This window comes from Pavona decussata, unplaced genomic scaffold (assembly GCF_977016875.1).
Source record: "Pavona decussata unplaced genomic scaffold, jaPavDecu1.1 SCAFFOLD_138, whole genome shotgun sequence".
In the NCBI taxonomy this organism is placed as follows: Eukaryota; Metazoa; Cnidaria; class Anthozoa; order Scleractinia; family Agariciidae; genus Pavona; species Pavona decussata.
In genome coordinates this window covers 582,501-610,000 of record NW_028145551.1, presented here as the reverse complement: position 1 = coordinate 610,000, position 27,500 = coordinate 582,501, and the positions used below count along the sequence as shown (strand labels likewise).

Here is a 27,500-nt window from a genome sequence, read left to right as displayed (position 1 = left end):
GCCCGAACAGGGCTTTCAGCTAAATACTTACAAACACAATGCTGTTTACATTCCAGCCAGGGTTTTTGAAAACTCTGGATACTGTTACTGTAATCTTGAAAAGGCAGACCCTGCAGAAAGCAAGTGTACTTTTTGTAGTGACCCTTTGATGGATGTTATTCAAAATAGTATTGACCAAGGAAAAGTCTTGTCACAAATGACATGTTGAGGGCTTCCAATGAAAAGCTTCCTGCTAAAAAAGAGGTTCTGTCTCTGGTGGGGAAATTTTAATGTTGCTTAAATCCATTCTTATTATGTATGCAAAGTGCGAGGTTAAAAGTGGGAAAGCCCAAAACTCCCTTGCTGCATATTAATTATTTTTTTGTCACAGGGGCACTTTATGAAAGATCTTAACCCTTAAGTTATTAGGTATTTTGTGTGGATTAATGCTGGGAATATCATCAAGTAGCTTAACTTATTAGGTATTTTATATGGATTTATTCTGTATTAGTCCATTTTAATTGTCAAACAATGAAAAGAGTTGTCACAAAATTGTAGTGTTTTGCATTTTCTCCACATTATTGTTAGTGCAACTTTAGCATTGGAACTTTTGTTATTTCCATGTTAAATCATTTTTAATAAACATTAATGAACCTGTTAAATGGTACTATACACTTGTGTGCTTATACTAAGCAAAGGTTGATCTGGGGGATGCTCCTGTTTGTTTTGTCAGGTGGGCATCACAATAATACACACTTATCTTGAGACACTAGGTTAGTGTACATTATTTTAAAATGTGCCTAAGGGTGGCTCAAAAGTGGTTTTAGTAATTTCCAGCCCCTACATTTTGATGGGTCACTTAATATTACAGTAATGATATGACACAAATGCCCAATCATCAGTCAACACTTAAAGACAATGTCTGTTCCATTATGGGTTACCATAGCAACAGAATAACCTGTCAAAACACCCTTAAATTAAACTTTTAGGGCTAATAACTCAAAAATGAGTTTAGTGAGTCCTATTTTTTATTGTTGAATTAAAATCAGCATGTCATGAAACAACATTTGGTAAAGTCTAAAAAACTTCTGCCAGATTGGTTTAAAGCCACCTTCAATATTCAAAAACTTAAGGTGGTTCTGAACAACTCTGACAGAAGCTTTTTAAAACTCTGCCAAAATTTGTAGCATGGCATGACCATAATTCAGTATAACAAATGGGTTTTGTCGACTCAGTTTTGAGTTATAAGCATTAACACCCAAATTCACAAACGCTTTTAACAGTTTTAACTGTTGCTATGATAACCACCATTGGCAAGAAAATTATCACAACTTGTGGAGCAATAATTGGGAACTGTTGTTAATCATTATAACAATAACTGATTAAGGGTGGAGGTATTTGCCCTTTGAAATATAGGTACAGGAAAGAGTCTCCATAAAAATGCTACATAGTGTATTTCAGTCAAGCTTGAAATGAATAACCATGTTCATTTGTGAAAATGTAGTGGCACTTCACTGTCAGATGTTGCTTCTTCTTCATATATGTCAGCACAAAAGGCTTTTCCAGCTTGACTATAACCTTGGCGTTTCCTTTCCTGGGCGCTTTGGTTTGCTTACAGAGGTAAGACATGACGGATTCTCGAGAAGTGTTGCACAACTTTGAAATATCTCTCAAAAGCCTGGTCTCCTTATGGTAAGAAAGCTGATATGCCACATTTGTTGTTGTATGCATTACGCCAAAGGCAGAGGGAGCCTTCTTTACCACTTCCATAACGGATAGAAAAATTTCTTCGGGCATATCTCTCGTAAAAGTTACCATCCATGGCTCTCTAGCTTTCATTCGAGCTGTTAGGCGTCGGTACACTGATTTAAGCACCATTGAAATTTCCGCTTCGATGACGGAACCGACTTCTATTCGTGAACGGCAAACTTTTTGAAACACATCTTGCCCACTACGGTGTTTCTCAAAAAGTGACGTTATGGTCTCTCTCACTTCCTCTTCAAACTGAATAAAATTTTCTACTTTTCCACGCAAAGGGCGAAGGGCATAAACGGCTTCTTTTATCGCATTGGCCGCCATTTTGTAAACCTTATGCGACCACCCTTAGCTTTTCTGTAAGTAAGCCGCTGAACTCAGAGGAGATTAAAGCGGGCGGCAAATTGCTCTTTGGCTCAGCCCCCTGACCCGGCGTGATGAATGTGAATTTTGTGGATATCATGATGAATCCAAAGTTGAAACACAACAATCAATGCCTGAATGTTGTGAATCACAAAATTTGAGAAACATGGAATGTCAAATAACGTGTGTTGCTTGTGGACAGGTTGTTGGTGAAGATTACAAAACAGAATACATCAATTTTCATGCTAATTTGTTCAAAATATACAAGAAAACAGTGTATAATAGAAAATACCATTTGTCACATACATTAGATCAAATTATTTTGAAAAACAAAATTGAAATCAGTTGTTCAACCAATTTCAAAATTCATAAAATATTCGTTGAAATAAACAAAATACTGCCACAAATCAATGGTAAAAGAAAGAGAATAATCAGTTTGAAATATCTTTTGCATAGAATATTGCAATTGATGAAAATTGATTCTTCCCAAATTGAGTTGACAAAATCCAAAAAAACAATGAAATTATACAATGTTTATTGGGATAAAATTATGAATATTATTGGACCTGAAATAATACGTATAATCAATCAAACATAAGTGAATATCTGATATTTTTTATCATATTTGTTACCCCATTTATCGACAATCGGCGAATTATCCAAAATGAAATCATCATTTTGAGTAAGCTTGTTTGTCAAATCATCTCTATCAAAATGTCCATTTCTCATTATTTCTTTTATTTCATTTAATAAATGTCCGTAAGTTTGAAAAGCATATTGGCATTGATAAAGTTTGATTTCAACTTTTTTATGCTTCATATAAGCTTGAATTATGACAGACACCGATGATATTGCCAATAATGAAGCTCCACTGGTTGCAACCGATGATGCAATACCACCAGTTGCAAACACAATGGATGAAATATTACCAGCGAATTCCCATTTTTTGAATCTTTTGTATGCACTTTTGTACATCCACATCTTTTTGTGATATGACATGTAATAAGCTTTCAATTCATCAATTTCTTCTGTTGATAATCGATTTGAAATATGATTGAAATCAATCATTAATTTCTTCTTTTGCATATATTATATGGTTATCTCATTTTTGATGCAATAATAGAGACCAGTTATTTGACCCAAAAACATGCATCTTTTCATCCAATTGAATGTTTTTTTCTCATTAATGGTGTACATGTATCCTTTACCCTTTCCATATCTGTTGTAAAATTGACCATAAGCATCATGTAATATTCCATGAGACCTGATATATGGATGCCAACCAAATAATTTATGGAGAATAGCTGTTAACCATCCATCTCCAGGTCCAATTAATCCGATTCCATCATGAATTAACTCGTTGTAAACTTCATCAGGTAAACCTGTGTTGTAATGTTTTTCATACAAATATGTGAATATTACGATACTTTTTATCATGCATTCCTGTCTGGGTAATATTGGAAGACTCAATTTACGGTGAAAATCTATCATCGATGTTCGAATGTGTTCTTGCAATTCTGACAATTCTTTCATTATACAATTTGATTACAATATTTTTATAAAATAAAGTAACGGAGTCCACGACCTAGTGGTTATTGTCAGGTAATTGTATCCTAATATATTCAACAAAATACTTCATTGTCAAATCAGAGGGATGATTGTTGAAGTAGCAATAATAGTTTTCAAATGACACATCAAAGAAGAATTCCAATTGATCAAATGATGATGACACCAAATCGGATTTGGAATGATGATATCTGTCATTTCTCCTGATATATGTGTTTGTCACAATAATCTCTTGCAATGTATTGATTCCTTTAATGTCATCTTTACTCAATAATTTTATCCATGTGTAATTTGTTTTTGGTATTGTACCACTTTTTCTTCCTAGTCTCATTGCAACTTGATTGTTGAGAAACGTTACAGCTTCCTGAGCTTGTTGAGCTTTAAACTGAGCCAGAGCTTGTTGTATTTGTGTTTCAACATATGGTTTGATGATGTCCTCATTGTTGTTAATTAATTGTTGGAGTGAAATTGCATGATTTGAATTAACTCCATCTTTTATCACCAAATGTCTGTTTTCTGTATCCAAATGACCATCATCATTCAGATGTATTGGTTCTCTATATTTGAATCCATCTGGTAAGTTGTCATAAGTTACTGTGTATTCTATTTTATCTCCATTTTCATCAAGAATATGGTTTCCATTTTCATCTTCAACGTATGGCATTATAATAATAGTGTTGATAAATAAATTTCAAAAGTTCCTGTGACTTCTCTGTTTATAATTGGAGAAGTAAACCCTGGACGTCTTTTAAAAATCCCCATTTGAATTATCATGGGTTTGATTGTTGTATTTGTAGTTACAAAATTTCTCCCAATTTTCATATTAAATTGTATTAAATGGGAAAATAAAGTTTTACTGTTAGCAATGGCGACAAAAGAAACTTGGTATTGATTTTTTGTATTAATTACAATATTTTTTTTATTTTAACCGGGCCTAGTGTTCCAAAATTGAAACCATGTACATTTTCAAAAACTCCATTTTTTATGTTGCCGTTAACAACACTTGAAGTTTCAATATTTGACAACCAACTTTTATTGTCAGCATGATATCTTTCAAAAAAATCAGAGTATAATACTTTCAATTCAAAAGTTCCATTAACAGCAGTTCCTGCTCCAATATTATCCAATATTGACATAGAATCAATACTAACAAATTTTGTTGATTTAGGCAAAGCGAATGCATTGCTTCCACTTATTATGTTTCCAATTCTGTGGTATGTGTCAGTGTTGGTTGTTTCACCTTGTTTTTTCCCATTTATCAAAATTTGTGCATTTGCAACTTGTTGATTGCTTTGGAAAACAATGGAGTATAGATTGAAAAAGTTATTTCCATCAGCAGCGATTTGAAAATTATTTGTTGGATTTGTTCTTTGGAAAACACCACTGGCAATAGTTCCAGTGTATTTCGTTTTGAATAAGTTGGTAAAATAACCCAAATTCATTGCTTCAGAATCATATATCGGATTTATTAAACCAGAAATAATCTTATTATTCATATCCAAATTGACTTGCATCTGCATATCTCCATTTTTATATTCAAACATGACATTGTTCAAGCCATCACACACTCCTGGATAAACGCTATCTGACCAATCTTTTACCCCATAAACAACCAGTTGACATTGAACTGGAGTCGCTGTAGCTGTTCCATGCATCGTCAAATAGATGTAATCTGGAGTTTGTTTGCTGTTGTTATTGAATTGAACCAATAGCTTGCTATAAGCAGTGAAATCACGCTGTACAGCTTTGTGGATGTATGCTTCAGAAGCATCACATGATAATTGAATATTAGTCATTTCTGGTGGGTAGAATTCAAACACAATTGTGTGTGTTCCAATAGCAAGAGTATAAATATTGAAACCTATCCTTGATCTGTAATCATTGCTTCCACTGTCTTTAATCAATGTGATATCATAAGCTTTTTTATTCTGATGTGGGGATTGATTGAAAGCAGCTATTCTATTTACTGTGATATTATATTCTGAACTGCTTTCATCGGTATCTGTAAGATATTTGAATTCATTTGTTTTATGGCTGCTGACAAGATGACTTTGCTCCAATTTGTCATCAAAATATTTTTTGGTAGTAGCATCATTATCATCAGTTGGTTGAGCCATATCTTTGATTTGTTTATTATTCATATCAAGGTTTCCAGTCATTGCAACACTTCCATCTTTTTTCAAATATACACTCAAATCACTTCCAACAGATGGTATTTTAGCTATTTCTGTATCAACATATGCTTTAGTGGAAGCATCATTGGGATTGGAAGGATTTCCAAGAACGATTATTTTATGACCTCTCATATCTAATTCACCACCAAGAGCATTGGGTGTTAACCTGTTGAGAAAGTTATGATCAACGTAGTGTTTATTAACAGCATCGTTATCATCAGTTGATTGAGCCATATCTTTGATTTTATGATTGTCCATATCGAGGTCACTATTGGAGACTTTTTGTAAATATTTTGTATCACAGAAACCTAAATTAACGACATCATATGTATTTTGTATATTGGCTCCAAGATTAGTAATTTGTTGATTACCCATATCCAGATTTCCAGTCATTTCAACAGTGCCATCTTTTTTCAAATATGTAGATAAATCAGGTGATGGTATTTTTTTAATCTCATCATCGACATATTTTTTATTCGCCGCTTGATCGTTATTATCAGGTTTTAAAACACTAATATCAAAAAATGTTTTCCGTCCAGTAATATGTTGTTCTGTTGATGTAACCATTATTTCGCTTTTAGCTCGTCCTCCATGGCCATCAAAGTTTTTCAAATCTGGTATATTAAGATGAATGTTTTCATAAGACTGATGCTCAGTCGATAATCGAACATCATTGGAGCTACCAGCCCCGTCTGGTGTGTCTTGTAAATAGATACTATTGGTATGAACACTTCCACTGTTGCTGTAAATTACTGCTTTATTAGCTCGCACATCACCAGGACATTATCCAACAATTGTATTTGGCTCTTTGTGACAGCATCATTGGGATCAGCTCCTTGTTTAACATTAACAAGTTTTTTGTTTTGTATATCATAATTTCCATTTGGGGTTAATTTAAACCCTATTCCTTGAGGCCCAGCGGCTCCTTGAAGAGGAACCGTTGTGAAAGAAGACGATGAACTATGTTCGTTGAATATTCCCATTTATATCATTTGGTTATATTGTTCCATAAAAATTCCTGTTAATTCTCTTCATGGGCTTATCAACATATAGAAATGAAAATGGCTCTTTGGTTGCTTTAATGTATTTATCCTTTTCGACACCCAACTCACGGGATATCAGACCTCTTTCATTGCTGCTAGGAAAGTCATAGACACAGAAATGAGAGCAATTGAGTCGAATATCTTTTGGTGTTTTGTAGAACGATTGGCTCAGATCAAAATAACAGAGCAGTTCTTGTGTCTGCCACGAATGAAATAATCAATCAATGGCTTCTGGTTTTTTTCACAAATAAAGTCATCAAATATTACTATCTTCTGGGCATCATCATCCTTCAATTCCTCCACTAGATTTATATCATCATTGCTACAAACAAGGACATTATACCCGACACTATTTGATATATCAGTTAATGTTTGTAGCATATCCTTGTATTTTTGTTGCTCCAAATTTTTGGCATATAAATGTATTCTATCATAATACAAAAGTGGTTTCATCAGCATATGGTACAATAAATTTGTCTTTCCAGATCCTGAATTACCACATATTAACATCCGAAACGTGTCACTTGGCATGTAACCATACAATCTTTTGAAATTAGTGTTTTTATCATGTCTGTCATAATTTGGGATTTCCATGTATATCAATACATTATATAAGTTAAAAAAGTTAATATAAGTTAATAATATAATGGATCTACAAAGATTAAAACAATTATCTGAAGCCAAGATTAAGGCTGGAACAATAACCAAACAAGTTAGAGATACATTGAAGGAGTACAAGCATGATAAACAAGATTTACAACAAGGTTTATCAGAAACTTTCAAACCAATTATTAAAGCTCAAGAGGAAACAAAACAAACAATTGATGAAAAACAAGACAAACTGATTGAACAATTGGAGAAAAACCAAAAAGCGTTGACTTCAGGTTTGGAAGACATTGCTATGTTAACTTATCAACCTAAAACAAAACCACAACCACAATCACCAGAAGCAAAGCTACCAATTGGCTATCAACCAGCAATGTCAAATTTGGATGCTGGTTTTGATGATGATGATGAGTTCCAAAAATTGATGCAATACGATCTTACACCTCCGAGTTCTGTTCTCCAAGCTTCTATGCAAGGAGATATTGACATCAAGGATTACGATGCTAATATTGCCAAAATGTTGAAAAAACTTGGAATAAAGAAGGGTCCTTTATCCAAGGGCCAAGGAAAGACCAAGAATAAAGACAAAATTGATAAAATAGATGAAGATATAAAATTATTGCAAAAATACAGAGGGCGCATTAAAATAATCCCAGAAGGAATGAAAACCATCAAAAAAGGTTCTGGTTATACTCAACCAAAGAGAAATGCATACAAAATATCATCTTCTGGGAAATATGGTGGACTAATGATTGATATTCCAAAATTAATGGGACAACTCAGACTTGTGGCAACAAAAGATAAACGCAAAGTTATGGACAAAAAGGTTGATTTCGATACAATCGATTTATTGACCAAGAGATTTAATTCAAAGAAGAAATACAGCGATATTGCCAAAATGGTGTTCGATGAATTGAACCAACTCAGTGAGATTCCAATCCATAAATCCAGCAAAAAATTCAAGAAATTGGGCTCTGGTGTTGTTTATTTCAATGATGCTAATGATTTGATTGACAGAATGGAATTGCTTGGTGGATCCATTTTGGCTGGCAATAATGGAGTCAAAGAGGAATTTTCACAAATAGCCCATAAATTGAATCAACTTGGCTTGATAAACAACAAACAACTCATTGATTTATTGCAACAATATATAATCAAATAATATATGCAAGAAAGGGCGATACATATTTCATCTGTTAACCGACAAAAAATAGGTCGAAGTCGGCCTGAAGACTTTATTATCAAATTTGATCCACCATTGAAGCTTGACACAACAATGAGACATGAGCTAGCTGTTGATCGAGTTTCAATGACATACTCGTGGCATAATGTCAATGCAGGATACAACAATAATACAATAAAATACAGCCCAGATAATGGTACAAAATGGAAGACAATCACATTTGTTGATGGAATGTATTCATATGATGATCTTGATGATTATATCACTCAATCAATAATTCAAAATGGAGATAAACCATCTTCCAGCAAGGGCATCAATCTATATTTTGTGCTTTCATCATATAGAGTTGTCATTGAGCTAGACAACCAATGGAAGCTTGATATTAGAAACTCTAATTTTGGAGCACTTATTGGATTTGAACCAAAGTTAATTAGCCAAACTGAACACGGGACAAAATTGCCAAATATTACCAATGATATTGACGTTTTGGACATTAATTGTGATATAATAACTGATAGCCTCAGTGATGGACGATTCACAAATACACTGATAATGATACCCACTGACAATTTAACAAGGAGTTATCCATTTACTTTTGAGCCAAAAAGAGCATTATTCAGCCCAGTTTCCAAATCAATTATTTCAGAAATGGGGATAACAGTGACTGACGCTTTGGGTCGGCCAATTGACTTGAATGGCATTGACTGGTTCATGAGCTTGATTCTCAGGTCTAGTTTAATATAATATATCAATATATGGTACGACAAAGTGAATTTAAGCCACGTTTTGACCCAGAATTGGGTCGTTATGCGATGAAACATATTCATGGTGAAGGAATTATGGATGTTTTCAGATCAGTTGGATCAAAACTTTTCGGAAAAACAGCAAAAGAATTAGCTAAGAAAGGAGCCAAAACTGCAGCTGAAAAAGCAGTCACCAAAACTGGTGAGTTTGCTGGTAATAAAGCAGGTGATAAAATAATTCAATTATTGAGCAAAAAACAACCTTCCAAAACAAAATCAGTGACAATGAGCCAACCAAAAATGGAGCAGCCACTGACTGATTTTCAAATAGCTGAGAGAGTAAATCAGATGATATCCGGTGGAAAACTCAAAAGAAGGAGAAAATGAAAATAATGTAACATATCTGTATAAATGAAATCATTCAGAAATCCAAAATACATTGAGAGATATGAAGATGTCTTCTTCCAATTGGAGACACCATTGAATACTGGTAATCCAGGAAATAATAGGTCACAAAAGAAAGATGGTTATCGTTTTGTTGTTGACAACACAGGAGAAGTAACACCATTTGATTGGTATAATGCAAGAATATCAGTTGGTTTTAAAGTCCAAACAATGCAGAATGCAAATCTTGCAGATGAAGACCATAATGGTATTGTTAATGGTTCACACAGTCTTATACATGATTTCGATGTAAGATTGAATGGTAAAATGGTATATGATTGTAATGATGCAAATCATTGTGTAAATATCAAGAATCTATTGGAATATAGTCCAGGATATGCTCAATCGACAGCAACAAATGAGTTTTTCTATCTGGATACAAACCGACACGCTGAAGAACGATCGGCTGAAGATAACTACAATAAAGGATTTGCTGCAAGAAAAGCACTTTTGGGTCTATCAGTGGTTGTCAATACAGAAATACCATTGAATCGATACTCATTCTTTGAAGCATTGATGGATGAGTTATTACCATCAACAAGATTGGAATTAAATTTGCAGATTGAATCTGATACTATTCTAATATGGCAAGCTGGGGCTGATTGTCGTGTAATTATTACCAGAATGGAGCTGATTGTGCCACGAATCACTTTCAATTCAGAGGGGCAATCACTGTATATGAGTCAGTTTTTGAAGCCACATAAATGGGTTTATTTGCGTGAAAATGTGGAAAGAAGCAACTCATCAACACAAAGAAGTGGTAATTTTCAGATAACAAGTGGTATTTCAAAGCCAAGACATGTGTTTGTTTTCATTATCAATGATGCAAATCTTGCTGCACAAACAGTAAATCCATTTTTGTACAATACATTTAGTGTATCAACAGATCCCAGAACATTGCTGAATTGTCATTTATCTGTGGCTAATGGCAATGAATATCCTCATGTACATTACACTCCAGAGGCTGATTTGACTCGGGTTTACAGAGATGTCCTCAAATATGTGCATGCAAATAATGAATACAGTCAGGGGACTTTATTGAATGTCAACAATTTCAAAACACTATTTCCATTCTTGTATTTCGATTTGACAAAACAAAAAATGGATATCAAAGATGGTACCACAAAGCTGACATTTCATTATGAATTATCTGGTACAACTGCAACTGCATATTCAGTTTATGCATTGACATTATATGAGCAAGATGCTGAGTTGATTCAAAAAGATGGTAAAATATTGTTTCGATAAATGGAATAAATTTTTAATGTAACGTTAGTTATATAAAAGATATGACAACTTATCATTCACATGGAGTAACACTATCAATTGGACAAAAAGATAAACTAGCAAAAGCATTAAAAAACAATTCAGCAATAACAATAAGATTATCCAGTTCTGAATTAACTGGTCCGGATCAGCTGATGTTAACCAAAACACAAATAAATAGGCTGAAAAAGGCAATGCAAAACAAAACTGGAGCAGATATTAAAATAAGCAAAACACATCATTATTCAAAATTGGCACAAAATTACTACCAATGGCAGCAAAAGCAGTTGGACCATTAGCTACTGGAGCACTTTCTGGGCTTGCAAATGTGGGAGTCAATAAAATATTTGGTAAAGGACAAGTTGGTGGTTTTCTCATTCCTCAAAATAAAATTGATCAATTAATAAAATACAAAGATTGGCTCACTGAAGCACAAAAGAAGCAAATTGTCAATGCAATACATACTGGTGGACAGATTGTAATTAAACCAACTAAGGCACAATCAGGAGGTTTTTTGGGGACATTATTGGCTTCAATTGGCATTCCAATGGTTTTGAATGCATTAATGGGTAAAGGCTTGCAGGTGGATAGAAGTAGATCCAAAAGATCGGTCCCAGTTTTTGTTCCAAACACAACCAAAAAAGATGGTGGTTTAGTCCTGCCAGTTAATTATAGGCCGCCTCCATTTTTCGGTACGTGGGATCAATATGGCAAAGGGAAAAAAAAAACCAAAAAAGGAAAAGGTCTGTTGTTAGGCAAAAACAGTCCATTCAAGGGGATTCCATTAATCGGAGACATTCTGTGAAATTTATAAATAAACCACTCAGTAACTTTGAACTCATTGATTGGGTCAAAAAACTCAAAATAAAACACTTCAGAGGCATTTACAGCAGAGATAATCTACCACAAAAGATGAAAAAAGATGAAGTTGGTATCATTAACCTGGATTCACAGATTGGACCAGGCACACATTGGGTTGCGTATCGAAACGGAGACAAATATGTAGAATATTTTGATAGTTTTGGGTTAATTATGCCAAAAGAAATTATGCAATTCATGTCAACAAGTGGCAAACGATTAATGTATTCAGGTGATGAAATCCAGGAAAGAGATTCAGTATTATGTGGCTATTGGTGTTTGTATTATTTATTTGAGAGACAAAAGGGTACAAGTATATTGAAAACAATCCACAATGCACATTTTGACATGAACAATCAAAGTGTCAATCATAATTTTATAATCCAATATTTTAAAAAATTATCTAATTAATTTGTATAATGGTTGATATAAGATATTGTGAAGAGTGTGATGAATACACAGAATTTTCAGGAAAATTATGTTTATGGTGTACATTGGTAACAGATTCTGAGTCAGAGGATTATGAGACGGATTATGAGTCTGACTCTGATGATAATTAATCTAATATAGTGATATAAAATGGTCAAATCATATTGTGTTAAACAAAAGAAAGAAACTGAATGTATTGAGCCTGCAGGTTACAAGCAAGCCAAAAATGGTCGGCTCATGTTCTTCTGTACATGTGCTGAATGTGGTATAACTAAAACCAAATTTGTTAAAAAACAGGGAAACTAAATAGCCCCTCCGAAGGGGGGGGCATAATGGATACTTTAGCATCAACTGGTGCTGATATGTTAATTCAACATGCATTACCATGGTTGGGAAAGAAAGCAGTTGAAATGGGCCGATATTATGGGTCTGAAGCACTTAGAAACCCTAAATTGCAGAAAAAAGCTATTGATTATGCTATCTCTAAAGCAACTCCTTTTGTTCAAAAGACTGGATCAGAGATGTTTGATAAATTATCAACCAAAGTAAGACCAAAAAGAAGGTACAAAACTGACCGAAAAGAACTTGATGGTGGTAATTTAGATACAATTTTAGAACAATTTGGCGCACCAGGTAAGGTTGCATCGAAGTCGATGGATGTTGTTGGAACATTAATTCCATCAACAAAGGAAGTCTTTGATAGATACAAATCTGGAGACATTGCCAAAAGTGCATTTAGCACAGATACTGGCATATTGTCGAGTCAATTTTGGTCTGGCAAGGCTGGGAAAAATACATTAGAAAAATACAAAAATTATCCATGTGAAAGCATGGTAAAAATTGGAAGCAAATTTCACAACACACCGAAATGCTCAAGTTATGATGCAATTGGTTGGCACCCACCAAATTGGGATGAGTATGAAAAGGGAATCAAAGGACGACCCAAAAGCGGTGGTTCAATTGATATACACAAAATGATTGGTAAATTACCGCGCCCAAAAGCTGGGTGGGTATTACCTGGTCATAAATACACTGGTCCATACAATGATTTGGAAAATCAAGTCAAATATAACCCCAAAACAGGGCAAATATTGGAAATATACGATAAACCAACAGGCAAAACAGATGCAATAGCCATGCAACATGATGTTGATTATTCAGTCTGCAAAGATGACAAAAAATGTAAATTAAAAGCTGACAAAAAGATGGTAAAGTCATTGGATGCTGTTCCATATTCCGAACGACAATGGGGACATTGGTTGGCAAGAAATGCAATCAATACAAAATCAAAATTGGGACTTGGGGTTCCAAAAAACGTCAAAAGCCGTCGGGTAAAGAGGAAAACTGGCAAGAAAAATTAGCTAATGAGCTGCATAAACCGATAAGACGTAACTTTACTCGGCGGCGTGTTATTGTAAATAATATTGATGAAATATGGGCTGCTGACCTTGTTGAAATGCAACAATTCAGTAAATGGAATAAAGGTAATAGGTATCTTCTCACGACCATAGATGTTTTCAGTAAATACGGTTGGATTGTTCCATTAAAAGATAAAAAAGGTGAGACTATAACTAAAGCATTTCAAAGCATATTCAAAGAGGGTCGAAAACCAAAGTATCTGTGGACTGATAAAGGCTCAGAGTTCTACAACAAACATTTCAAAGACTTGCTCAATAAACATAACATTACACTGTATTCGACTGAAAATGAAGAGAAGTCATCAGTTGTGGAGCGCTGGAATCGAACGATTAAAAATAAAATGTGGAAACGATTCACTGCTCAAGGCAATACAATGTATCTGGATATTTTGCCTAAAATATTGAAGCAGTATAATAACACTAAACACAGTTCAATAAAAATGACACCGACAGAGGCATCTAAGAAAAAGAATGAAGGAACTGTTTACTTCAATCTTTATGGCAATTTGAAGCAATTGTCATCTTTGCCAAAATTCCAAGTTGGTGAAAAGGTTAGAATATCAAAGTATAAAAGAAAGCTGTTTGATCGAGGTTATACAGAAAACTGGTCAGAAGAGGTCTTCATTATCGATAAAATACAATACACGAATCCAATCACTTATAAACTGAAAGATCTCAATAATGAAGAGATTAAAGGGAGTTTTTATGAACCAGAATTATTGAAAGCCAAACAGGAGATATTCAGAATCGATAAAGTCATCAGGAGAGATTACAAGAAGAAACAAGCTTTGGTAAAGTGGAAAGGATACAATGATGCCTTTAATTCTTGGATCCCAATCAAGGATTTAGTCGATGTACAATAAATAAGCTCATTTCACGGCCTCACGAATATTCGATAGCGAGTCGATCGAATAAAAAAATCTATTGTTGTGTGCAAGATAAATGATATTCTTACCTCAAAAAGCGTCTACAAACATCAGAACGATGAAAGTGGAGAAATAAATGTTCAAAAATCCCAAAACAGGAGCCATAAACATGAAAACACAAGCTCTTCGCAAAATGGCAACAAAATGGCCGACACGTGTATTAACAAACTAGTGTCCAGTCCGCTTTGGGTTGTGTCATCGTGAACATGCATGAAAGCGCATGCGTGTTAATCCAAATCAAGCAATATTACGCAATATACAGAAAAATAGCACCACAAGTGTAAAAATTTCAGAATTGAGTGTAATATATAGGTAATCGGGCCATTGTTATATTAGTTCACAAACTCTGGTGAAGCTTTAGGGTGGTGTCAGTTGGCCCCTGACTGAAACCTGTTTGACGGCTTGTGCAGATGGTGAATTACTGAGTAGTGTGGGATGTCTTCCAGTAGACGGTACCTCCAGGGTGAGCCCGCTCAGGCCCTACTGGTTTACAGCGGGGTGCTCAGAGTTCGTCCCAGGACTCAACCTCGGTCCCAGAGGTAAACTGGGAAAGGGACAGCCGCCTTGTCAGCGGCGGGAAAAAGACCTGGCTGGGGCCAGGCAAGTAAACAGCCAACCGAGCACCCCACGTTCAGGGTTTTGTCCATTTTCGTGACAAGCCACACAACGTCACGCGTGACAGTAACGGCATCCAGTCACACAACATCCATAAATTTAAATTATTTATGATTATTTTTTTCTCCATTACAGGTTAATTATATCCAAATTGGTGTTCAAAAATATTGTATTCTTCATTCAAATCAGCGATTGATGAGTTGGTTGGATTTAATCGATGATTGTTTGTGAGTTGGGGATAAGTTTGGTGTCATTTATGAAAAACCTAAATTTAGCGTCTCCGTTGCAGGAGTTTTGAGAAACCGAGGATAAAAATTTAGGTTTTTTGAAAACCGAGGATTTAGGTTTTTAGGTTTTTGACGTCTCCGTTGCAGTAGTTTGGAAAAATATTGGATTATAAGGGTTTGTATGGGATTTTTTATCATTTTTTGAAAAGTGATCAGATACCCTCAAATATCTAACTACTGGGGTGTGTGTGGTTTGTTACGTGCCAAAGGCTTCCCGCGGATTTCCCCGGCTGGGCACATTTTAGTACTCGTGCCTAGGTTTGACCGTGAGTTTGTTCCAACGTTCCAGGGACACGGCTCGGTCGGCGGCAAAAATGGCACCAGATTTGAAATGAACTTTGTTTTCAACGAGTTCGTTCCAACGTTCCAGGGACACGGCTCGGTCGGCGGCAAAAATGGCACCCGATTTGAAATGAACTTTGTTTTCAACGAAGGCCTGTGTCTCAAAAAATGAACTCCTCCGTAAATGAGCTACCCAGGAGGGACCGCACATCATCCTTCTTGCCATATGGTGAGTCAGGTAAGCAAGAGCTTAAGTTTCAAGCAAATTTTAGCGAAGTTTTCGAAGTGCTCTCCTTAAATGACGGGCCAAATTTCACTGAAATTTGACTTCTAGTTTCCTACCTTTCCATTAACATAATACAGTGATGCACGTGGACCAGCTGCTGAGAGATAAACCGCTCAAAACAGCGTTTGGAAGCACTGAAGAACATTGAAAACGCAGCAAAACACACCGGGTAAACTTTTTCAGACTTAAGTATATTTTTTGTGGTTTTTTTAGGGAAAATTATTGTCTAAATTTTGATTTAATTCTATCTCCATACAAACTCTTAAATCACGCTTGCATGGTAATCTGTGTCACATACGCTTTGGTGACCTGTGGTGTCACCATGGTCTTCACAGCCATATACATTTCCCAAAACTAGTGACAGCTTAATTTTTAGCTTTAAGCGCAATACTTTCAATTGCATTTAGGTCCTCAGTCTTGGTTGGTTAGTTTATGGAAAGGTTTTTTAAGTTACGACACATGAGGAACGACTGGTTTCTTAATCGAGTGTTCCGCGTGGTTTTGTCTTTTGCCTCTTACATTACTATAAGTGCAAACTTAGAATGCGCATTTTTTTTATCTGCTCTCTTTCGATAAAAATAGAACAAACAATTTTAATTTAAGGGCTCACTTTACACAATAAGGAACACTTTGTTTTTATTTACCACCTGGACAGAAAGGACGAATCATTCCTGATAACCCTTCTCTGACGGGCTGTACGGAACGTGTTTTCCCCTTACAGTTTCAACTATTCTTATTTATTCCGAAGAGGAAAAAAATTGTTGCTAATTAAGTTGTTCTTTATTTGAAAGTTGAGGGTTTATCTACAATGAATTTGCAGACAACTTGTCTGTTTTTCACATTTTTGAAACAAATTTGGATCGTGACTTTCCCAGGCATGTCCTGTGGACAACTCTTTGTTCCTTTTGATTTTGCCTGAACCAAATACACATCAAGTGACAATGTGGCTTGGGACAAGATTGATGTTGTGTGGGAAGAGACAGTTTTACAGATATCTTATTGATAAATTATTGCGTAGTGTCTCCTGAGAGACCTTTTTCAGGTCGGATAGTAGAAATGCGGTTTATTTCTTGAGAAACAGTGGTTTAAGATGAGCAAACGATGAGAAGAGGTCAGCTGCCCAAAAATACCAAGTCCATTACCCAAACACAAGAGTGTTACTTAAAAGAAGCCGATTGTGATGGTCTTCTCCAGTGCAAACCTGAAACATGACGGTGTTAGGAACTCGACGAAACACAGCTTTTCTCTTGAACACAACGTTTAATGGCCATTGGACATCGATATACAACCTTTTGACGTCCGAGCGATATTACAAAACTTTCGATTGTGAGCTACAAAGACGCCAACAAGGGCACGTGACTGACAAATCTAACTTTCTACGGTAGGGTATAGGGTAAATCATAGTCATAAGTCCAGTCTCTCACGTTTCTTAACTACCCTTTCAGATCGGGTTAGACAGGCTGTAACATCCCCCCTTCTTGACCTCCATCGGGAAGGACAACACTGAGTCTAGGTTTAGGAACAGGAACACTCTCAGTGAAAATATCATTCGACTGCAACTTCTCCCCACCATGTACAGGAACTTCTTCTTTATGACTGGCTTGTGGAGCGGCTGATTCTATTTCCTATCTATGAAGACGTTGTACAGGTACCACTCTCAAATGGTTTCACTCATGTTTAGCAGACAGGAAAAAGCCAATCCTGATTAACGGGAGCTATTCGAATGACTTTGATACTGCCGCAAGGGGTACCTCAAGGTTCATGTCTAGGTCCCTTACTCTTCATGCTGTATGCAAGTAAGTTTCTCGTTGTTGTTGAATCCCATCTCCCTAATGTTCACGCATATGCTGATGATGCGCTACTCTACATGTCATTTGAGCCAGATGGTTCTGCTACTGAGACGGATGCTGTTGATGCTTTACAAGCTTGCATCAGGGACATAAGAACTCGGATGGTCCAGGACAGACTTCAGCTGAACGATGCTAAGACCGAGTTTCTTATTATAGGTACACGTGCACAGTTAAACAAGGTTACGATAAATGACTTGCAAGTAGGTGAGGTAAAGGTTTCTGCTGTCCACTCTGTTCGAAATCTTGGTGCTTGGTTTGATGCAAACATGAATATGACCATATTAACAGCATATGTTAGTATATTTATTACCATCTACACAACATCCGGTGCATTAGAAAGTATTTATCATATGACAACAGGAAGTCCATTGTATAGGCTATTATATTGTCACGATTAGACTATTGCTCGCTGTTCATCTTGGTAACCTGCAACGCCTGCAGAACGTGGCAGCTTGGCTGGTATGTACTGTATCCAGGTATGATCATATTACACCATCACTGATCAACCTGCACTGGCTTCAGGTTACCCACAGAACAGAATTCAAGATAGCAATGCTAGTTCACAAATGCATCTATGGCATCGCACCACAATATCTTTTAGACTTGATAAAAATCAATGAAAGCTCGCGATCACACCGGGGCATACTTCTAATGGATAATCCCTATAGAACAAAAATGACACTAGGGGATAGGGCGTTGAAAATTTCGCGCCCAAAGTATGGAACCGACTCCCTTTAGAAATCAGAAAATTGCCAATCATTGAATACTTTTAAAGTTTTAATAAGGACACATCTTTTTAAACTAGCTTTTTATTAGTTCTCTTATTAACTCAAATTTTAATTTTATTGTTTTCTCGGGGATTGTAAATTGTTGTTTAGATTATCCATTCATTACTTTAAGATTTTGTCAGGTATCTGTTTAAGCTTCTATCTTGATGAGAAGTGTATTCATCTCGTTGAAGGACGGAAGTGCTCTTCCAAGAATTGCGCAGTGGATCCTCAACTGTTCTACAAAATCTTTCCCACCATATACCTCTCCATGGTGAGCGTTCTGTGATGAATCTCCACTTAATCCCTTTAGCTGATACCTCTGACTTGATTCGATCTTGATCCAAAATGTCCCACAGCGACTGGCTCTGTGACTTTTTGGCTGGTCATATAACTTCTTAATCTCTTGCGGCTTTGACGTTTTTTTGCATTGTCTGACCACCCTGGCAAAGACCTCTGCGATTTGTCATGCGACCGAAGGCTTGCAGAAATTCGTCTGTCGTTAGGCCATTTGTAAGCTCCAAGTGAACCATACGCGACGACGAACATGTGAACACACATACGTATGCTTTCTTGACACTTGAGCCCTCCTTTACGCATAAGGGTCCATTAATGTCAGTACCAATGTGTACAAATGGTAAGGAGGTTAACACTCTTTCCTCGTGTAGTGGAGTGAAGTACTGGGTACATGCTAAAGTGTAGAGGTGATTGGATACTGGCAAGGGGCTTGCCGTGCAATAGCTTGTAATGATGTCGGCCACAATTTGCAACTGAGCACTTGGGTTGGCAACAAATTTTGGAGAAATGCCTGTAGTTGCTAGGTTTAAAAGTTGTAACACAGATTGCTTTCTTGGGCTAGTTTCGATCGTTCATCCACTAACACACCATTCAAAAATGGACAGTTTGGTGAACCCTGATCTGCTTTACCAACTACAACTTGTATTATTTAACGGTGGTTGTGCCTTACTGAACGAAGCAGAAGCATTTGATACTCGTTCACGGTCACTTGTATGCGTGTAACTGACTTCTTGCTTTCATTTTCTACCCTTATTGGAGGAACGATTATTTGGGTTAGTGTTTTTGTGAAGGCCCCTCTCTCCTGCCTCTTTGCACACAACCTGTCGATTAAGAAACTTAAAAAACAAATCGAGATAAATGTCATCCTTAGGGGTGACTGCAAGCTCTAACTCCCACTTTTCCAGTAACAGATGGGGTAATGTTGTCTCGAAGATTGGCAACAGCATACATCAGGGGCTCATTGGCTTTTCTCGAAGAGCTTCTAAAAATCCAGTTCTGTTCTTTAGTGTATCATAGAAATCTCAGAGTAAAGATGTACAAACACTAGACTTGGTATCCATCTTAATAACAGATTTCACTAAGGATGAGACAATCACATGTTTTCGTCCATGCTTTCTTCCATACCTGTGTTTGAGACAATCAACCGCTGGTTGATAGCTTGCTCCTGTCACCTCAAACCCTTCTATAGTTTGCAAGTCATTTCTGGTCAGCACTGAACGCAGATAGGTAAACCTTTGGACGTTTGGTAAGTCATCATTGTTGTGCAATGCAGCTTCAAACTGATCACAAAAAGTTTTGGAATTTTAACACATCACCATTAAACTTTGGTAGCTCAATCGTGGGCAGTTTCAGGTTTGAGAACTGGCGACTTTCAGTACGTGCACTTTCTTGGGAGATTTGATCTTCTACTTTGCTTTCCTTACTTAGGTATTCATAAGCAGAATCAACAACTTTATCTATGACATCCAAAAGACCCTTACAACTACAAAGCTCTTCCTCAATATTCTCTTTTGCAATCAAAGCGATTATCCGATTTCTCGACTAAAGATAGCTCTCTCGATGATCGGTTAATCTTTCGACTCTGAGCTGTGCTTTAATCTTGTTAGTGCTGTTTTGACTTAGTTTTACCACGTCATTAATCAGATCGTCCATATCCATTTCCAATGTCCTAGCCTTTCGTCTAATGGAGCTTATTTCCTGGGCTTGTTTCTCATTAACGGGTCGAGGAAACTCTTCCGAAACCTCAGTGAAATTCCAACTCTCTTGCAATTCTGGCTTAACATCAACATTGGACTGCGTTTAGTAACCGTTCAAGTAAGACTTTCTTCTTTCCAGTCGTCGACAAACTGTTTTCCTTTTCTGCGACCTTGTTTGACTGTAAGGGAAGATAAGCTCTCTCGTAAAAGCATTTCGTTGCCTTGATTACTCAAAGACCTGGCGGTTATCTTGACACGCCCATGGTAAATTGTTGACCATACGAAGATTCAACTCAGTCAATTCACGGCATAAATATCGTCTTCATCCGACTTTGAAGGACCACCTAATGTTAGGAAACTCAACGAAACAAAGCTTTCTTCTTAAACACAGCGTTTAATGGCAATTATAAATCTATATACAACCTTTTGACGTCCGAGCGAGATTAGAACACTTTCGATTTACGAGCTACAAAGACGCGAACAAGGGCACGTGACTTACAAAGCTTACTTACTAGTGTAGGATAGGGATTATCATAGTCACAACTCAAGTCTTTCACGTTTCTTAATTACCCTTCCAGATCGTATGCGACATGCTGTAACAATCTATTTACTCCGCAAAGAGGCTGTGACCAATGATCAGAAGCTTTCACGAAAAAAATGAACAGCTGTATCTTTTGACACGACAAGCGACAGTGGGAAGAGCTTTTTTCTTATGGCTCACTGGGGGTGGCGGAGGCAATAAACGTGATTGACAAACACAAAAAAATGGACAGCAAGTGCTTTTAAAAAGTTCCTTAAATTTTGTTGGGAAGATAAGAAGGAGTTCAATTTGACATGGTCGATTTTTGTCAATTTGTCTCTTGGTCATATTGTTGTCGCAAGACACATAGGCTACTCAGATGGCATTGCAGAGTTGGGGGATTATCGAAAAGTCAATTAAGCGTCGGAATCTATTTTAAGAGCGTTGGCCTTGACAAAAAATGTGCTTAAGAAAGATTTGCAAGACCGCTGCGAAAATGATGTTGTTGCTATGGACCAGCGAGCTCGACATCAGCGCCTTAGAAGCCAAGGGACACTGGGCCACGCTTGAAGAGCTTTTGAAAGTGGTAGGACGTCACTTACTATGTTGCAAGAGCGGCTGAAGTCGTGTAAGGATAAAGTAGGTGCTGTTTTGCAACTGTCCATATCATTTGCTACCAAATGTTAATTCGTGCATTAGCTTGTAAAGGTAAAAGGCTCAATCCCGGTAACATATTAGTATTTAATTTAACCATTTCAATGGTGAACGAAGGCAAGTCTACGTTACATACCTTAATATTGAGTTGCCGCGCTTCCGCTGTGGCCATTGCTGGCATTAAGTGAAATAAGAACGTCCTATTTTACACTTAACTTTTATAACATGGGAGCTAGATTATTAAAATTCCGCTGTGTGGTCTTTGTTTTCGATAAATTCCTGGCAGTTCAGAAATAGCCTCGACAGTGCAAAATAGACAATGCATAGTGATTAAGTAAGCAGTGCATTCACATTCTTTCCGCTACGTTTTGTCAAACACAAACATAATTTTGTTGACAATTCAAAAATGGTGGAAAACTAGGAATTTATCAAATTTAACGTTGGTTTTAGAACTTGTTTTTCTTTGTGCTTCAAGTGTAGTCAATATAAGCATTCTTTGTATAGTTAACGTAAGCATTCAATAATGCCAAGATGTTTCACTATCGCGGAAGATAATTTTTTTCCTATTTATGCAAAAAAAAAAGCGTGGCTTTTGGTTGGTATAGCAGTTGAGATAACTTCTCCTTAGCAAGACGAATAATAAAGAATCTGGGGAAAACTTTGCAGCTTAAAGAAGCCTTAAGGAAACATTCATTCCAGCGTATAATACTTTTGAAGTGATCAAGCAATCCCAGAATCATCAAAAACCTTAAGGACGGATTATAACTTAAATAAAGGGATATCTTGCAACTGAACTGCAAAATTTTTTTTCTCCGGCTATATCCGTCACACTTAGAAAATATTTGAATTCTCAGTGACACCCCATTGATCAAAAGATTTCAAGTATAGTAGGGATACAAAAGCGAATACAACGCGGACGGAACTTACCGTGAATTAAAAGAAGAAGAAGAAGAAGAAGAAGAAGAAGAAGAAGAAGAAGAAGAAGAAGAAGAAGAAGAAGAAGAAGAAGAAGAAGAAGAAGAAGAAGAAGAAGAAGAAGAAGAAGAAGAAGAAGAAGAAGAGGAAGAAGAAATCTGACCTTCAGGACACCGACGTTAGAATCGAGAAAGTGACGGCTAAAATTTCTTTATTCTTTTTTTCTTTTCATAATGACTGATATTATCCGCATATATATCTAAGGAGAGTTGTTTTTTCTTTAACGACCTTGTTTTTAGTTCCAAATATCTTTAGCCAGAAAGCGATCAAGATATTACTTTATTACTGCAAATAAAAATTATTAATGTGACTTTATAACATTTTTTGTTTAAAAAAATTGTGCTTGATGGTAGTCTCTATTTTAATCGAAATGAATTATAAATAGGTTTTAATAGTTTTTTTTTTCTACTTTTAACTTGCAAATAGCAATATGTCTAGAATATGTTAATAAAGAGATTATAATTATTTTAAATAATAATAATAATAATAATAATAATAACAGTAACAATAATAGTAGCCAAGAGGATGCCACACAACATGGGAATAACAGTCATAAAATATCATTCACGTTAGATTTAGTTCCATGACGTCATCAGTCATATGACCACACCTACGGCTCAAATTTTTTTATTCCACTCCATCTAACAAATACTGGTTTGTCTATTTACCTTTAAAGTGGCAATACGAAGAACCTGCGGGACAACCTGGGGATAAAAATAATCGAAATGAAACGCTTGCTTCATCTCAGGCCTGCTGTAAAAGCTAAAAGACACTAAGTATTATGTTTTTATTAGGAGAAGGTATATGATGTAGGTATTTGCTTTTCTTTTCTTTACTAAGCCTAGTGATTGGTCTGTCGATCTCAGAGCACACTGCCACCCAATCGATACTTGCCCGCTCGAGTTTTCCTTCGCCTGACGACGGTCTCATGTATTTGTTTCTAGTTCTGATTGGTTTATTTCGCTGTCTGTATATTTTAAGATTGATCAGAGAAACAACTGTACTCTTTTGGTTTTAGTTTTACGACTCTCAACTGAAAGCCTCTATATATTATCTAGTATATTTTTGACTCAATATAAGTAAAAAATCAAATGATAACTACATGGTACTGCTTTTAGTGCTCTTTTTAGGCTCAGGTCTGTACAATCTTTGGACCTCTTTTCCAAACCTTAATACTCCGCTCTTAATCTATTAAGAATATTATATTTTTTTCTCTACTTACACTCAATAACACCACTCAAAAAACTGCAAGTACTGTCTTTATTTCCAAGGGAATTAGGAAATGTTGACTGCACTGTAGAAATTAAAATAGCAACACTTGATTAACGTTATTATCATGTCTCAACAAACTCCTAAATGACATAGAGATAAACCAAAAATTTCTCGTATGAACTTTGTTATCTCTTTCTTTAACTCTTAACCATATATTTTTGTGTACTTACACGATTTCATGCAGTCTTCAATGTTCCAGTTAGAATCACAGCCTGCAAATCAAAATATACTTATTAACTTTCCTTTCTTTTGACTTATCTCTTATCTGCTCTATTTTTACTACTCCTGGCCTACTTCAGGCTTTTGAATTGAAAGTGTAATACAGGACTTCAACATCATTACCACTGAAATTGTCGTCATCGCTGTTATTTTCATTATGACATAATAGAGGGCAAAAAGTACTAAATACTGATTGGTCAATACAGAAGACAAATTCAGTGGCATACAAAAACTATCATTAGTGTTGTTGTAATTATTGATCGTTTCGTTTTCGTGTTAGTGTTAGTGTTAGTGTTAGTGTTAGTGTTAGTGTTAGTGTTAGTGTTAGTGTTAGTGTTAGTGTTAGTGTTAGTGTTAGTGTTAGTGTTAGAGTTAGTGTTAGTGTTGGTGTTAGTGTTAGTGTTAGTGTTAGTGTTGGTGTTAGTGTTAGTGTTAGTGTTAGTGTTAGTGTTAGTGTTAGTGTTAGTGTTAGTGTTAGTGTTAGTGTTAGTGTTAGTGTTAGTGTTAGAGTTAGTGTTAGTGTTGGTGTTAGTGTTAGAGTTAGTGTTAGTGTTGGTGTTAGTGTTAGTGTTAGTGTTAGTGTTAGTGTTAGTGTTTGATGTAACATTTGTACTCAAAGTTCTCGGATTAAAAAACCACTACTCAGAATCTGTCGAAAGCATCCCCTCCTGTATACTGGTTTGCCCAAAAAATTGCGCGAGACCGATCGTCCTCAGTAACGTAATATACTTCTCTCTTTGCCTGGTCTTACACCTTTTCCCTCTCTCTTTCCTTTCGAAAAAACAAAATAGTTTGTATTTGAGCTTTGAGAGAGATTGATAGATTCAAACTTTGTTCCTTTTCCGTCTGTAACTTGAACTCTCACCTGGCAATGCGCGAAGAAAATCATAATAAACCATTGCCATGGATGAAAGATAGCACAAAGTCAGCTTAGTGAGCATGCACGCATTAAATAATATTGAACAAATGCAACATTTTTGTTCATCTCTGGAACTAAAAAATATTGAACGATGTTTGATGAAAATCAAACTTCCTTCAACATCATCCCTCCTCATGCAAAATCATGCAACATGGTGGCCAAAGAAGTGCAACATGTTCCATTTAACGGCAATGTTGGACAATGATATATCCGTTTGGCCGGGCCTTAAGTGTTACTGTTACTGTTACTGTTATCGGTACTATTACTATCACTGATAGTGTTATTATAAGTGTTAGGGATACTATTAGTGTAAATATTAGAACTACTATTACTCTAACTGTTACTGTTACTGTGAAGGCTGGTCTACACGTTCGACGCAAGCATAAGCATAAGCATAAGCGCAAGCCAAAACGCAAGCATAAGAAAAGGAAATAGTTCTTTTTTCTTGTGTTTGCTCTTATGTTTGCGTCGTTGCGTCGCCCATGTAAACCGGGATAACGCCAGCTTAAGCACAAGAACACAGCACAGTAGTCACCAGTGGTCAGCGGAAGTGCGTTCTGTTTTCGAGATGGTGGCGTGTACCTCCGCCATCTTGGATTTAAAACTTTGGCGCCAAAATGTTAATTCACTGCGCCTGCATATGTCACCTTGTGCTTATGCTTATCACAAGTGTAAACAACCTTGTGCTTATGCTTCTGCTAATGCTTATCCTTGCTTCGTACGATTAAACCAGCCTTTACTGTTTCTGTTTCTGCTACTGTTATTGTTTTTTAGTTTTAGAGCTACCTTTAGTGTGTTTGTTGCTGTCACTGTTACTGCTATTGTTATTTTTAGTGTTAGAGTTGCCTTTAGTGTGCTTGTTACTGTCTCTGTTACTGCTATTGTTATTTTTAGTTTTGGAGTTACTTATAGTGTGTCTGTTGCTGTCACTGTTACTGCTATTAATTGTTATTTTTAGTGTTTAGGTTACTTTTAGTGTGTCTGTTAGTGTTACTGTAACTGTTAGCGTTAATGAGCATTAATTAATTTTGGAATTCAAAATTATGTAAAACTGTGTGCTTGTTTCATTTTCTTCGCTGTTTTTCTGGATTTCTTTAATTTTGATAATGCCTGTTGTTTCGATACATTAGTGTTTTGTGGCATGAATGTACCATGTTCTCTTTTTGGTTTTCTTCGAATTTGATAGTGTGTCCTATGTGAGTATATAATTGAAGAAAAAAAGCTCAATACTCGATAGGGGTGAAGTCAGCTTGTTCTTGATCTATGCTGACTACGTTTACCGAAATAACTTTAAAATAACTGGAATGCAGTTGATCACCCGCATCCCTTTTCTCCATCGGTAAATAATATTTGTTTTTCCACTTACATTTACTTTTGCAGTTACTGCCTTCACAGCCTGTGGAGAAGGTACAAGAGAGTAATACAGAAATAAATTATCTTATATTATTCTATCTCTCCAAATTTTATCTTATCTCATCTGTTAGGGTCAGGGTTCTTATCACATCCCATTATATCTTATTTTAACTTGTCTCATATTTCAAAAACCTTAACTCCTCATTTAAATTACCATTTTTATTAACATCTTACCTATTTTTATGTCATCCCACCTATCCAGACTTACCTCAAAGTTTATTTTTTTTTTGTTACTTTTATCGAAAACAATTAAATATTGTTGTACATCGGTAAAAAAAACAGCATTTATTAGATGACAATGTTGTTAGTTTTGTCGTTATTTATCGTCACTTCATTAAACTGTTATTTAATTATTAATAACATTTTCTTGTCTGCTTACACTCCTTATGGCAGTGGCTAACGCCGCAAGTTTCCTCGCGAGTAAATTTCGTCTGCACTGTGGAAAATTGTACGATGTCGATTAGCAATATTGAGCTTATCTTAACAACATTTAACAACATGTATATTTTACAACTTACAAAAAACAAAATTTGAAATTAGGTTGTATTTTCAACAATTCAATGTTATATAAATTATTTCAAGAGTGGAGGTTTCCTTTAAGGTGTTTCACTGGGGTTTAAGATCTCACACACACTGATGATGATGATGATGATGATGATGATGATGATGATGATGATGATGATGATGATGATGA

General features: G+C 35.9%; 3 protein-coding genes across 3 annotated transcripts in view; 1 reads left to right on the top strand and 2 right to left on the bottom strand.

Moving 5' to 3' along the window:
* The window catches only part of LOC146467106 (uncharacterized), a 2,577-nt gene extending 1,931 nt beyond the window's left edge, over positions 1-646 (top strand). The window contains exon 1 of the mRNA XM_085126356.1: positions 1-646. This exon is cut by the window's left edge and continues 1,931 nt beyond it. Within this exon, the coding sequence (XP_084982482.1) occupies positions 1-208 (208 nt within the window). The 3' untranslated portion in view covers positions 209-646.
* The window catches only part of LOC146467105 (C-type lectin domain family 4 member M-like), a 36,401-nt gene extending 11,856 nt beyond the window's left edge, over positions 1-24,545 (bottom strand). The window contains exons 1-3 of the mRNA XM_085126340.1: positions 24,426-24,545; positions 24,206-24,277; positions 23,652-23,687 (exon numbers count right to left, since the gene is read on the bottom strand). Of these exons, the coding sequence (XP_084982466.1) occupies positions 23,652-23,687; positions 24,206-24,277; positions 24,426-24,435 (118 nt within the window). The 5' untranslated portion in view covers positions 24,436-24,545. The remainder of the gene's footprint in view (positions 1-23,651; positions 23,688-24,205; positions 24,278-24,425) is intronic.
* Positions 24,546-26,616: 2,071 nt separating this feature from the next.
* The window catches only part of LOC146467103 (uncharacterized), an 8,268-nt gene continuing 7,384 nt past the window's right edge, over positions 26,617-27,500 (bottom strand). Inside the window, exons 4-5 of the mRNA XM_085126376.1 lie at positions 27,186-27,242; positions 26,617-26,789 (exon numbers count right to left, since the gene is read on the bottom strand). Of these exons, the coding sequence (XP_084982502.1) occupies positions 26,617-26,789; positions 27,186-27,242 (230 nt within the window). The remainder of the gene's footprint in view (positions 26,790-27,185; positions 27,243-27,500) is intronic.